The sequence below is a fragment of the Mustela lutreola genome, chromosome 7 (genome assembly GCF_030435805.1).
Source record: "Mustela lutreola isolate mMusLut2 chromosome 7, mMusLut2.pri, whole genome shotgun sequence".
Taxonomy (NCBI): domain Eukaryota; kingdom Metazoa; phylum Chordata; class Mammalia; order Carnivora; family Mustelidae; genus Mustela; species Mustela lutreola.
In genome coordinates, this window is record NC_081296.1 from 35,486,021 (window position 1) to 35,500,281 (window position 14,261).

Sequence of the window (14,261 nt, forward strand, 5' to 3'; positions counted from 1 at the left end):
AATGAGTGTGGCTGTTTTCCAATAAAACTTCGTTAGAGAAACAGGTAGACAAGTTGGATCCACCTATATGTCATAGTTCTCCAACTTTTGGTCTATACTCTTGAACCTTTTAGTGGATTAGAAAGCTCCTAGGATTGACTCCTGGATTATTGAGGACTCTCAATAAGGACTCTAAGAAGATCAAAAAGATCTTGGAAGGATAAAGGAAAAGCTTATATAGACGAATGGCATTCTTAAGGGAGTAAAGGTGTGCCAAATCTTATCTGCCTGTCCAAAATAGAAGTTGGTGGAGGTTTGGGCAGAATCCCAGCAGTGTGAGGCATAGCTGAATTCCTTAGATGTTTCTGGGAGTCCGAGAGAAAACAGATATAAATGACACACAGAAACGCATGCTGGGGATCTTTGCTAATTAGGAAGATGTTGTTTCAGGGCTGATGAAGCCAGAAAGTCTTGCCAAAACAGGCCATTCGTGAGCAAGTGAGATCTTAAACTTTGGCTGGAAATATTATCGTTATTTGGGGTGAGTTATAGTATTTTCTTAGGTATTGGCTAAGGTTTTCTAATTGATTAGAAAAAAAAATTTGAGCTAAATTTTTAAGGACATATGATTGGCAATAGATACTGCCTACTGATTACAAAATAAAGATGATTTAATCAATAATAAATTTACCACACTGATTATTGAAAAGACTACTAAAGACATAGTTGAGAAAGAAGGATATTGAATCCAGAAAAAAGGAGTCAAATGAAGATGGAATAGTGTAAAAAAAAGTGACAAACGTGAATAAATCCAAAATGAAAAGGATGATGTGATCGGAAGTGACTAAGGGTAGGGCAAGTTTCTTAAAACTAGGCAGTCAGTAGAGAATCCAAGGAAGTGACATTTAAATTGATAGTTGAGGGACGCCTGGGTGGCTCAGTTGGTTGGGCGGCTGCCTTCGGCTCAGGTCATGATCCCAGCATCCTGGGATCGAGTCCTGCGTCAGGCTCCTTGCTCCGCAGGGGGCCTGCTTCTCCCTCTGACTCTGCCTTCCACTCTGTCTGCCTGTGCTTGCTCTCTCTCTGACAAATAAATAAATAAAATCTTTTAAAAAAAAATTGATAGTTGAATGGGGCACTTGGGAGGCTCAGTTGGTTAAGTGTCCGACTCTTGATTTCAGCTCAGGTTATGTGTTCAGGACTGAGATCAAGACCACGCTGGACTCCTTGTTGGGCAGGGAGCCTGCTTGGGATTCTCTCTCTCCCTCTTCTGCAACACCACCCCCATCTCTATCTTAGACAAATAAATAGACAAGTAGCCAGCAGAATGACAAGGAGCCTGCCATACAAAGATCTGAAGAAAGCATTCCAGAGAGAGAATAGCTGATAAAAAGGGATTATGTTTGGCATGTTTGAAGAACAGAAAGAAAGAAAACTGTTCTGTGAGAAGCTCATGCACAAGAGGATGAGTAGGAGATAGGTTAAACAGGTAGGCAGTGGTCATATTATGTATGGACTTCCTTCACTGTGTTGACACTATGGTTATTCTTGAGAGATTAGAGATTAAAACAGGGAGATCAATTAGGAAAATACTTTTCCTAAATGGAAAGGAAAATGCTTTTCCTAAATGGAAAAGGAAAATCAGATGAGATGAGGGTGGCCTGGACCAGTGTGGTAGAAGCAGAGATGGAAATAAGTAAACAGATTTGGCATATATTCTAGAGGTTGAATTAATAAGATTCACTGATATTTTGCATGTAGGGGGTGAGGAAAAGAAAGACCATGGATGACTGCTACTTTCCTGGAACGAGTAACTGGATGGATAGTGGGATCATTTACCAAGAAGGGAAGACCTGGTATGGAATAGATTTGTAGGGAAAAATCAAGAGTTCTGTTTTGGACATGTTTCATTTTAGATGTCCACTTGATATTCAAGTGGAAATGCCAAATGGGTAAGTATGTGAATCATGGGGGAGGTCCAGAAGGGAGTTATCAGAATATATTTAATATTTAAAATCTTTTTCTTTAAGATTTTATTTATTTGACAGAGAGAGAGTGCACAAGCTGGGGAAGTTGGGGGAGTGGGGCACAGGGAGAGGAAGAAGCAGGTTCCCTGCTCTGCAGAAAGCCTGATGTGGGGCTCAATCCCAGGACCCTGGGATCATGACCTGAACCGAAGGCAGATGCTTAACTGACTGAGCCACGCAAAAACCCCTAGTATTTAAAATCCTGATTCTAGATGCTGTTTAGCCAGGAGTTAGTCATTAAAGTTTAAAGAATCCTTTCTGGCATATGGTCATGATGGGAGGAAAAAAAAAAAAAAAGAACTTACCTTTTGGAGATACATACTAAACATTTACAACAAAATGTCTGGAATTTGTTTCAAAATAACAGGAGAAGGAAATAAGGGTATAGATGAATCAAAACTGGCCATAAACTGGTAATTGTTGAAATGTGGTTTTAGGGCAAATGGTGGCTCATTTTACTAATTTATCTACTTTTGTATATGTTTAAAATTTTCTTTCACAAAAAACTTTAACATGAAAATAAATAAAGGACCCATTTTAAGACAGTATCCAATTAAAAGGTAGTCCTAGGGCGCCTGGGTGGCTCAGTGGGTTAAGCTGCTGCCTTTGGCTCAGGTCATGATCTCAGGGTCCTGGGATCGAGTCTCGCATTGGGCTCTCTGCTCAGCAGGGAGCCTGCTTCCTCCTCTCTCTCTCTCTATCTCTGCCTACTTGTGATCTCTTTCTGTCAAATAAATAAATAAAATCTTTTTAAAAAGGTAGTCCTAAAGTACTGATGTCATGGTAAACCTTATAAATAAGGCACTCAGAAAGGAAGGAAGCCAGAATAACTGAGGTTCAAGAGCAAGAAGGTAAATAAGATTAAACAGGTGACAAAATTCACATATATAGGGCCTTCTGCAGTGTGGGGATATGACTGGATTTACGTTAAGAAAGCTGTTCTAAAAACAGACTACAGGGGTAAGACATTCAGCAAGGATTATTCTAAATTCTGGTGCCCTAAATGGAATTTATAAAGAGGCTAACCCTATTGCTAGATACTGTGCTAGATGCTTTACAGTTATCAATTTAGTGCTCACAGTAGCTCTATAAGGTAGGTATTATTATCTCTATTGTACAGGTTGGGAAGCTTCAGCTTAGAGAGGTTAAGTCAAAAGCCACACAACTACCAGTAGTATAGATGGAATTCAAATCTTAGTCTGACTCTAGTGCTTTTCTCACTAAGTGATATTATTCCTCATGATATGGACACCAAAGAGTTGGAGAGATGGTAGGTAGGCTAGTGCTTCTAAAAACAATAGTGAAGGAATTCCCACGGGTTATTCCCACCAGAATAACCACTAAGTTACCTTCTCTTCATCCAGACTAGTCAGATAGAAATGATGCCTATGGATATATTCCTGAGTCAAAATTTGACTAATATCATGGTAAACAGTATTTCCACTTTGCAGCCCATTTTCAATAGTACTGCCAATAGAGATTTTATTAAAAAAAAAAAATGGGGGCCCCTGGTTGGCTCAGTTGGTGAAGCATGCAACTTTTGATCTTGGGGTTTTGAGTTCAAGCCCCACATTGGGTGGAGAGATTAGTTAAAAAATAAAATCTTAAAATAAAAATTGAAAACAAAAAAATTTAAAAAGTCACACACTAGGGGTGCCTGGGTGGCTGAGCTGGTTAAGCGTCTGCCTTTGGCTCATGTGATGATTCCAGGGTCTTGGGCTCAAGCCCCTTACTGGGCTCTGTGCTCAGTGGGGAACCTGCTTCTCCCTCTCCTTTTGCCACCCCCCCCCCCCTGCTTGTGCTCTCTCAAATAAATAAATAAAATCTTTAAAAAAAAGTCACACACTTTCCCCCTTAGAAACAGTTTCTGCCCTGGGGTGCCTGAGTGGCTCAGTGGGTTAAAGCCTCTACCTTCGGTTCAGGTCATGATCCCAGGGTCCTGGGATCGAGTCCTGCATCGGGCTCTCTGCTCAGCAGGGAGCCTGCTTCCTCCTCTCTCTCTCTCTCTGCCTGCCTCTCTGCCTACTTGTGATCTCTGTCTGTCAAATAAATAAATAAAATCTTAAAAAAAAAAGAAGAAGAAGAAGAAAAGAAACAGTTTCTGCCCCAAAATCTAAAGATAAGGGCCAAATATTTCAACATATCATGTAAGCCTCTTCACATCTTGTCTCAGCACTTCTCAAACTTTTTGTTTGCAGGATTCCTTTACACTTAAAAATTATCGACAAGTTCAAGGGCATTTGTTTATGTGAATTCTACCAATTGATACCGTATTAGAAATTAAAAATGAGACAATTTAAAAATAGTTACTAGTTCATTTAAAAATAATAAACCCTTAATCTCACAAAACAAACTGAGGGTTGCTGGGGGGAGGGGGTTTAGGAGAAGGGGGTGGGATTATGGACATTGGGGAGGGTATGTGCTTTGATGAGTGCTGTGAAGTGTGTAAACCTGGTGATTCACAGACCTGTACCCCTGGGGATAAAAATATATGTTTATAAAAAATAAAAAATTATTAAAAAAAATAATAAACCCTTTAAAAATAGGGTTATTTTATTTTATAACATCATTTTCAAATCTCTTTAGTATCTGACCTAAGAGAAGACAGCTGAATTCTCACATGTGCTTCTGCATTCAATCGGCTGTGATATGCTGCTTTGGTTAAAATACAGTTGACTCTTGAACAGCGCAGGGGTTAGGGGAACTGCAGTCAAAACCTGTGTACAGGGGCACTGGAGTGGCTCAGTGGGTTAAGCCTCTGCCTTCTGCTCAGGTCATGATCTCAGGGTCCTGGGATCGAGCCCTGCATTGGGCTCTCTGGTCAGCAGGGAGCCTGCTTCCCCTTCCCTCTCTGCCTGCCTCTCTGCCTACTTGTGATCTCTGTCTGTCAAATAAAAAAAATCTTTAAAAACAATTTTAAAAAAGGCCTGTGTATAAATCTGACTCCCCCAAAACTTAAAAATAGTAACCTACTATTAAGCAGGTCTTAGTTATAGCCAATTAACACATTTTTAAAAAAGATTTATTTATTTAAGAGAGAGAGAGAGAGAGAGGGAGCAATGCAAGTGAGCACAAGCAGGAGGGCCAGAGGGAGAGAGAATCTGAAGCAGCTCCACGCTGAGTGTGGTGCCTGATGAGGAGCCTGATCTCATGACTCCTGAGTTTATGACCTGAGCTGAAACCAAGAGTCCACTGCTTAACTGTGCCAGCCAGGTACCCCAATTAACACATATTTTGTATGTTATATGTATCATATACTGTATTCTTAAAATAAAGTAAGCTAAAGAAAATGTTATTGAGAAAATCATAAGGAAGAGAAAATGTACTTATAGTACTTTACAGTATTTATTGAAAAATCTATATATAAGTAGACCCATGCAATTCAAACCTGTGTTGTTCCACGGTCAACTATATATTTAAAAATGTGATCTCATCCAGATATCGAGGTGGGAAAGGAAAAAGTCTATTAGTAGTCTTTTAGATAATTGTGGATATTCTCCTTGGTACCATATAAGAACTTGATAAGTGGAAGTCTTAAAGATTATTTGCAATGTGGAACCTGAAACCATATCAATAAACTTTCTGGCCTCAGTTGCATTGAAAAATATCCATCCAACTTGCAATTTCAATGGATCTTTTACTTGTGCATAATTTTGTAATATTGTGCATTAGGTCATTTGACATTACTAGTTCACTGAGTTATGCAGATCTTCCAAATGTTGACACATTTCATTATATATTAAAAAATCTTTTTTAAAGCAAATACCACCATTCTCATCAGAAAGATCCTTAAACATCAGGAAGCTGTCAAAGTCATGATAGCAGATAAAAGTTTTTTAAAAATCTTATTTTTATTTGAAAGCCTTAACTTTTTATCATTGATAACAAATACTGTCAGTTGTTTTCCTTGAGGTAATAGGCTTACTATATTCATTCTTAAGAAAAGCACTCAAGTCTGAATAGCCACAGTGGGTCTGCCACCTGTTCTTTCAAGGCAGTCCATGAAAGCGGTGGCTAGGGGATTGGGTGGCTGAGTCAGTTAAGCGTCTGCCTTCAGCTCAGGTCATGTTCTCAGGGTCCTGGGATCAAATCCCCTCACTGGGCTCCCTGCTAAGAGGGAGAAGCTCCCTTCTTCTCCCTCTGCCTGCCGCTCCCCCTGCTTGTGCTTTCTCTTTCTCTCTCTCTGGCAAATAAATAAAATCTTAAAAAGAAAAGAAAAGAAAAAGGTGGTTCGCTCAGCTTTGTAACTCAAACTGTTTTTCCTTGCAATAACTACCATACTTTGGTATTCAACAGAAATAATCTATGTATACTTCCCACTTCATCACATGGAATGTTTAAATGGACACAGTCTCAAGAGCTGAGATTTAATAAAATTTACTACTTCACCAAGGACATGCCTAAATGAACTTTTTTTTTTTTTTAACTATTTGTACAATATTATTCCATGGCTTTGACTTGTGTTAAGGTGTAAGTAATTTTGCCTTCTATTGTTTTTGTACCATCAGTGCAAATGTCAGTGCAGTGAAAAGAATAATGTCTCATTATGAAAACGGTGACTTTTGCATGATCACTATTTGACCTTGCCTTGACCGCATTTGAAGAACCACAGATCTATTCATTATCCTTTTCCAGCCACCTGTCTGGACTCTGTTTGCTATCATCTTCTCTGTGACTCTGCATATATTGTTCCTTTTGTCTGCAATGTCTTTCCCAAGCAGCGGGAAAAATCCTATCTGTCTTTTAAGAACTGGTTTGTATTTCATTTCTGAGAAGTCTCTTTTAAGCTGATCTAATCTCTGTGCTTTATGCTTCTGTACCATGACACACATTACATTGTTTTAGCATTTATTACATGGAAGGCAGAGGGGCTACTGACATCTTAAAGCACCCAACCTATGCCAGACCCTGTGCAAAGTCTCGTACATATTTTCCCTTTATACCCTCAAACTAACTCCAGTGATAGCTGTCATTACAATCACTGTCCCCTGAAGGACCGGACAGAGAGCTGAAGTGAAGTCAAAGCCAAACGTGTTATTTCAGCAGTGTGATGATCTTTCCCTCACCTGTCCCGATGGCCTATATAAGGCACAGTTAAGACACTCATTTTTTATTGCCTGAAGAGTCAAATAAATGAATTGAATAACAGTCTAATCCCGTAACAGAAGGCTCTACAAAATCTCTTATCTGTTAGGGTCTGGCATTCAGTTGAGTATTTTTTTATTTCTTATAGTTTGGATTTGGAATCTTCATTACTTATAGAAAAACTTGAATTTTCATTTCTTCCAGCAGTATGTTCCCAGCCACGGGATGCTATTTTAATGATTACACCGCCATCAGGCTGGAAACACAAATATTGACATTTGACAGTAACATTTTTCCCTTTCTAAGTTGCTTCAAGTAAATACCAATGGTGTATCCGAGTAAATTAAGTAATTATTAAAAAAGCAAATGGTGTATATTTTTCAACGAGTATCCATGTTTAGATTAAAACAAAACTGTTTAAAACCCCCTTTTCTGAGACAAATATGAAACGTGACAATTCTAGAGTGTCTCTAAGAAAACCTTAATACCTCAAAAATGCTCTACTTAGAGGACAGCACATTAGCTTTAGATTCTGAATGGTGGTGAGATCAGTGGCTCCCAAAGTGTAACCCCAGGGCCAGGGGCCTCGGTATCACCTGGGGACTTGTAAGAAGTGCAAACTCTCAGGGCCCACAGCACCTCAGACCCACTGCATCAGAAACTTTGTGGGGCCCAGCAATCTCTGCTTTAACAGCCCTCAAGTTACCATGATGCATGGTTAAATCTGAAACCAATGGGGCAAACCAACCGTACTGCTTCAATTCATGGATGTTACCTTTTTTAAAAAAGATTTACTTATTTGAGAGAGAGAGAGAGAGAGAGAGAGAGAAAGAGCACACATGGGGATAGGAATAGAGGGAGAAGGAGAAGGGAAGCAGACTGCCCGCTGAGCGTGGAGCCCACTGGGGATCAACCTCGGGACCTGAGATCGTGACCTGAGCCCTAACCAAGAGTTGGGCACTGAACTGACTGAGCTACCCAGGTACCCCTCATGGAGTTACTTGTCAAGAACTGATGAATTTTGGAAAATATGACTGGATCATGTACAAGCAAATCTGTGAAAATATAAGCTATACAGTAAGGGGTCTGCTGTGTCAAGGGCCTGGGCTGTCCTCAGGCCCACATGCAGTGGCAATGCAGCCAAAGTAGAGAATCTCATTCCACAGAAGAGAGGCCAAATCATTGCTTGGCTCTTCCTTCCAGGATGCGGATAAACACACCACAGCCCTACTTAATGAGGAGTGAAGCCATTTACTGATCTGAGAGAACTATCTGACATAAGTAACTCCAACCAGGTGCTGTTTAAATTGCTTTTTTCCTAAATAAAACAGTAACCTGCAATACATGTGTTTTATTACCGCTGGAGTATGATATTCTATCATCCACTTTCAACTACCAATGACAAGACTACTCTTTCCAGGAATATATTACCACTATTCTACTTGCTTTGCTATTATATGGATTTAAGGAAAACAGGAACTTGCTAGCATTTTGACAACTGTTTTGGGGTTATATAAAAAGCTTATTTTCGTAAAGAATATATATATAAAACTTCTTAACATTTTGCTAGAAAGAGTGAAGGCATTAAGTATTCATCTTAATTTTTATCTGTACTGTTCTAACAAAAAGCTAGTCTTATGAGCGGATCTACGCTCTCATAAGAGTTTGCCAAAGAAAGGGCCAGGCCTGGTAGAGAAGGCTTACTGTGTAAGTAAGAGGGAGGCAGACTTAGAATCAGATGAAAGAAATACTCAGGGCATATCTCTGCTTAAAAATAAAAAGTACAGGGTGCCTGACTGGCTTAGTCAGTAGAGCATGCAACACTTGGTCTTGGGGCTGTGAGTTTGAGCCCCATGCTAGGTGTAGAGGTTACTTAAAAATAAAATCTTGGAAAAAAAAAAAAGTACAGGGGATATAAGGAAATCATCCCATCTGTTACAAACTTGGGATAATAGTTCTTATTTTTATTGGCATTTCGTTAATTTTGCTTACAATACAAATGAGAAACAAAAAACTTAAGCTTCCTAAACATGAATGTTCATATGAATGATTACAAGTGAAAATATAAAAATCTTGCTTGCTCTTATGTTTGTGAACAGTGCAACACTGTGGGAAGAATACAATGAATCAAACAGATCAAGTTTGAATTCTGGCTCTGTCAACTGTGAACTACATGAATCTGCTTACTTCTTAACTTCTCTGATCTTCGGAAGAAGACAACCAATTTGTAGGGCTGTTGTGTGGATGGGAGACAAATCCTGGGAATGTGATCACGAACACTTACTTGAGAAAGGAAGTGAACAGCTAGAGAACTGAGTGGATGTGAATGGGTGTGCACTTGCCAGCTGCCATCAGGATTCTACTCCTGGCTGGGTCTCAACCTCAATGACCAACTTCTCTTCTGTCGCCCATGTGTTAAATCATTAAACTGCTGGCCCTGTCTCCACTGCACACTCCCCTCCCCCTTTTCCACAATACTTAGGAAGAAGAGACACAATAAAACCCCAAATATTCCCTCAAAACAAAGTAATGCATATAGAGCTAACACCTTGGTGAACACCATAATGAATGGCTTGAGGAGCTTTATTCCATCTACAGTGAGGGTAAGAAGGGTGCCACAATATATTCATTTGATCCTGTTTCTTCCTCACACTATCATAGGATTTCAAAGCAACGTATTATTTACTGCTATTAAGGTGTTATGGATTTGCTTTTCTGTGTTCAAGCCCCTTTCCATTCACCAGAATGCAGCAGGCTACTTTAGCTTCAGCTAAAGCTCCAGGGCCATAAACCTTGCTTGGTGCAGTAAGATCACTTTAATAATACTCTAATCTTGGAATGCAGTTATAAAGATAGACGATGGCCACTGAGTGCTACTTGTAAACATAAATGGCTCTTATGTAACCTCAAAGATGTAAAAAACTTAGCACCTAAAAATGTGTTAAAAATAATTCCCATACTCTGCCATTCTATTTTACATACCTGATGATTTTTTTAGGAACCTGTGATGGAGAAGAATGACTCCTTTTCTTCTTCTCTGAGTCCTGCAGTAACCCGTCCTCTGCCCCATCCTTCTCGCTGACGGCTGCCTGGTCTGCTCTGGCCTTCTGATCCGCGCTGGGCTGGCTTTGGGCAGGATCGCACCTGTACATGAAGACAATGGCCGCCTTCTCACTGGACTCTCCTTTGGCCTCTGTGAACCAGTGATGGCGCTGGACTGGAGGTGGCGGCAGCATGTGGATGACTGTGCCATCCAGGCCCACCAGTTTTCCTTTCTCTCGGTCTTTCTCTTTATCCTCTTCCTCATCTGTTTTCCGGCGGCGGAAGAAGCTTTTAAATGATATCCAGCGCTTAGGTTTCGCATCAGCGGCCCGCCTGCTGCCTTCCGAGTGCAAAATCGATTCAGCTTCTGTTGACCGGGTAGGACTGGTGGGCTTGGTCCAGTTGGTGAAATGCCTCTGCAGAAGGTTGCTTGCATGATAAGGGGAGGAAGTAGAGCGAGGTGGGGGAAAGGGAGGTGGTGGCTCGCTCTGGGGGTTGGCCACTAATTTGGAGAGAGGGCTGGTGACCGGCTTTGTGAGCGGATCTTTCCGTGCTTTGGTCGTCGGGCTTTCTGTGGTCTGCGGGGCTTCAGCTTCAGCACCGGGCTGAGCCGTGAAGAGAGATTTGGGTCGGGCTGGTGTACTCTTAGGGGTACTCTTAGCATCGGCGTCTGGAGGAACCGCGTACAGCTCTTCCACGCTGCATGCTTTCGGGCCAGACTGGGGCATTTCTGGAGGGGACTGCGGTGGCTGGATAGAAGCCACAATCTGAGAAAGCACCGTGCTCGCTTTCTCCCTGCTGCTGCTGCTGGTGGTGCACGTCATCGGAGACTCCTGAGGGCCTTCGGTTTTGGCCCCAGGTTCTTGAGTGGTTCTCTGGATCTTTGTTGGGGAGCTGTGGCTAGAACTATAGCTTTTCTGCGGTGAAGACTGACCTCTGTTAAGACAGCTGTTAAACTCCTGAACCTTTTGAGCCACTGAGCCCCTTTTACGCTCTGTGCTGTTGGAAAACCCCTTGGCTTGGGGACAGTCAGTAGGTTTGCTGGTGCTGTTATCGGACACTTTGCTGTCAGTTTCGATTTCTTCATAAGTATGGCTTATTATACTGGTAGTTTTTTCCTTCACCGAGAGTTCTCCACTTGTTCCGAGAAAACTTTTGTAAATGGCTAGATTGTCATACGCATTTGGATTGATGACAATGGGGACTTTGATGGCATTTTTGGAACTCCGAGCATAAGTCGGCTCATCATGAATGATAATTGGAAAAGGTGGCATACCAGCATTATTGTAACTATTGAATTTTATTTCGGACAGATTGGGTGACTTAACAGGGATAGTTTTAGAGGAAATGTTTGTTGTTGTAGGTGAAGTGGGTGCTGACTTGTGACAGTTTTTCCTCGGAGGGATGTTTGGCCCAGTTCCACCGCTAACCAATTCCACCTTGGGTATCTTTTGTCGCGGGCTGGTGCTGGAAGTCCACACTTCCTGGTATCGTATTGCACTGGAGTTTTGGAAATGGGCACCTGTTTGTCCTGATGTCAGTGCAGGCGATGTCACCGGAGAGTTTGGAGTAGAAGATGAGATTTTTGTCTTGGGGCTGTTAACAGGGCCTTCGAGGTGCTCACTGGCCATGGCTGCCGACACGTCCACGATAGTATATGGCTTGCACAGTGGCTGTTCCAGATTGACAACTCGGTAAGGCTTTGCTTGCTCTTCCACAGGGACGAGGTTTATGGTTATGGCTTGGCCAGCGATATCTGTAGAGGCTTTACTTTCTTGCTTCTCAGTTTGTACGGCAATCTTGCCATCCTTCTCTTCCAGTCGGAGAGCAAGGACGGCTTTGTGTGTTTCTGGAACTTTTACTGAGCTTTTAGGTGCTTGTGAGGAGTCCTTCTCCTGACTATTACCAGAGAGACTTTCACAATTGGGCTCCCTTTCTTTCATGTCCTTAGACTCTCCGGGGTTACCCGGAGATACTCCCCCATTACAGATCTTCTGGGATAAACTACTGGCTGTCTCAGAACGCGATTCTTCTGTTAAAGAAGAACCTGGTGATGCAGAGTCAGAGGATGCCATGCTCTGAACACTTCCTGGTCCATAGGAGGCCACAGAGTTTTCTTCATAGCCGTTTAGGATTTCATCATAGCTGTCATCATAGTCGACAGCACAGATCCTCTGCAGGGACTTATTTCGCAAGGGGACTGTATTCCATTTTTTGTCCACAAAGAATCGAACAGGAGACAAAGTATTTGCCCTGAAGTTAGCAAAGCGCGGTTGCCCTCTCATGCGAATTTCCATGGCCAACAGCTCTTCATCGCTCTCATCCCAGCTCTCATGCTCCTCCTCCATGTTACTGAAAAGTACATCTTCTTCACTCTCCTCGCCGCTAGAAAACTCTGGGTAACAGAACCGGCCCCCTTCATTACTGATCACTTCTGTGCTCCCACTCAGGATCACGTGCTTGCCTTGAGTATCCTTGATCCCACCCATCATGCAACTCGGTGGAAGCTTTCTTTCCAGTGATCTTTTATAGCAATCATTTATTCTTCCTAAGAATGTTTCTCTGGAGTTTGTTTCATTTCCTCTTATCTGAGGGATGGCATCCAAGCCTGCTATCTCCTTTAACACATCCGTTAGTCCATTATTGTTATTTGATACCTTCTTTGCACTATCATTATTGCCATAAGGCTTAGGAACATGGCTAAAGCTTTCAATGTCATCTTCATTATTATTATTAAGTGGTTTCTGATTCAAGGGTGTCCTGTTTCGGTTCCATCCTATGATGACAGGTTTGTTCTCACAGTGTTCTTGGATACTAAGTTCACCACATACACTTTGCCCATCTGCCACCATCATAGTGGGCTTCACAGCTATAGTGGGTTTTTTAGCCACAGGAGGACGGAAATTTCCAGTGTTCCTCATGCGGTGGTTGTTACTGTGATTGGCATTAGTTTTCACATTGCCATGGGTGATGGGTGCCTTCTCAGGGTCTGGGGGAAGCTGGTGCAAGCTTTTAGGTTTAAAGCAGTTCTTGCATTCACCAGGTTTCCAAACGTGTTCAGTAAAGGTGTTACAAGCAGACATTTTTAAAAAAGGACCTTCACAGACAATGCTTTCTTTTCAGTGCATGGTAGTAAAACTTTCGTCCATCAGTTTTCACCTCCCCTTAGTACCATAGCAGCTCTTGTAGGTATGATCAATCTGTGGGGGGAGGGAAAAAAAGAAAATCTAAATGGAAAAGGCACTATGAGTCCTTAAATCAGATGAATGACTTAAAACAATTGGCTCCACTCATCAACTTTTCCTTAAATTAAAAGATTGAGAGATATACTAATTTGGGCACTTTCCAAACTCCCCTTAGCCAATCAGCATTCTGGAAAGTTCATTTTGCAGCCATAATTTTGTACCCTCTCATTGAATTATATATAATCTTTTCCTTGATGTCTATGTGGCAATGATACTGTGACCTTGCCCTTTGGGAGTGTCTTTGAAACTGCTCTTTTTAATATCTCCCAACCTGTCTGACACTTTGTAGTCTGCTGAAGGTTCTTCTTCTTCTACCTAGCCTTTTAATTTTGGATATCTCATAGACTCCTCAATCTTTATGCATTCAAAACAAATCCTCTGGCTATCCCTTTTCTCAACTTCAGGAACCTTTTCTACTCTAACCAGCCTTCCCCTGTACTCCCTAGGCCACCTCCTTCCTCTTCCTGTACCCTATTTCAATTATGTCATTATCATCTACTTAGATAGCTAAGCTCAATTTCTGACACCTCTTTTCTCACGTCTAACTCCATATCTAACAAACTTCTTAAATTAGTCTTGTCAATTTGGTCTATTACATTTCACTGGAACACTTTCTTGCCATTAGCAGACCCTGCTAATAGTTCAGACTCGCCATCTTTTACCTAGATCCCTGCAACAGGCTCTCAACGATCTTCATGTCTGCATCTCATCCCATTTCAACCCAACATTTCTACATTGGCTACTCAAAGTGTGGTCCTCGGACCACACTTTGTTAGAAATGCAGTATCTCAGGTGCAGCCCCCGATCTACTGGATCAGAATTCATATTTAATGAGAGTCTCAGGTGATTCTATTGTTCTGTGTACTATTATCAAATTCATTCC

The 14,261-nt window shown here is 41.5% G+C and overlaps 1 protein-coding gene across 7 annotated transcripts in view; it reads right to left on the minus strand.

Moving 5' to 3' along the window:
- The window catches only part of PEAK1 (pseudopodium enriched atypical kinase 1), a 319,580-nt gene that overhangs the window by 60,430 nt on the left and 244,889 nt on the right, over positions 1 to 14,261 (minus strand). For all 7 annotated transcript variants that reach the window (XM_059180298.1, XM_059180296.1, XM_059180297.1 and 4 more), the window contains one exon: positions 10,074 to 13,333. In XM_059180298.1, coding sequence (XP_059036281.1) covers positions 10,074 to 13,216 — 3,143 coding nt within the window. In that variant the 5' untranslated portion in view covers positions 13,217 to 13,333. The remainder of the gene's footprint in view (positions 1 to 10,073; positions 13,334 to 14,261) is intronic.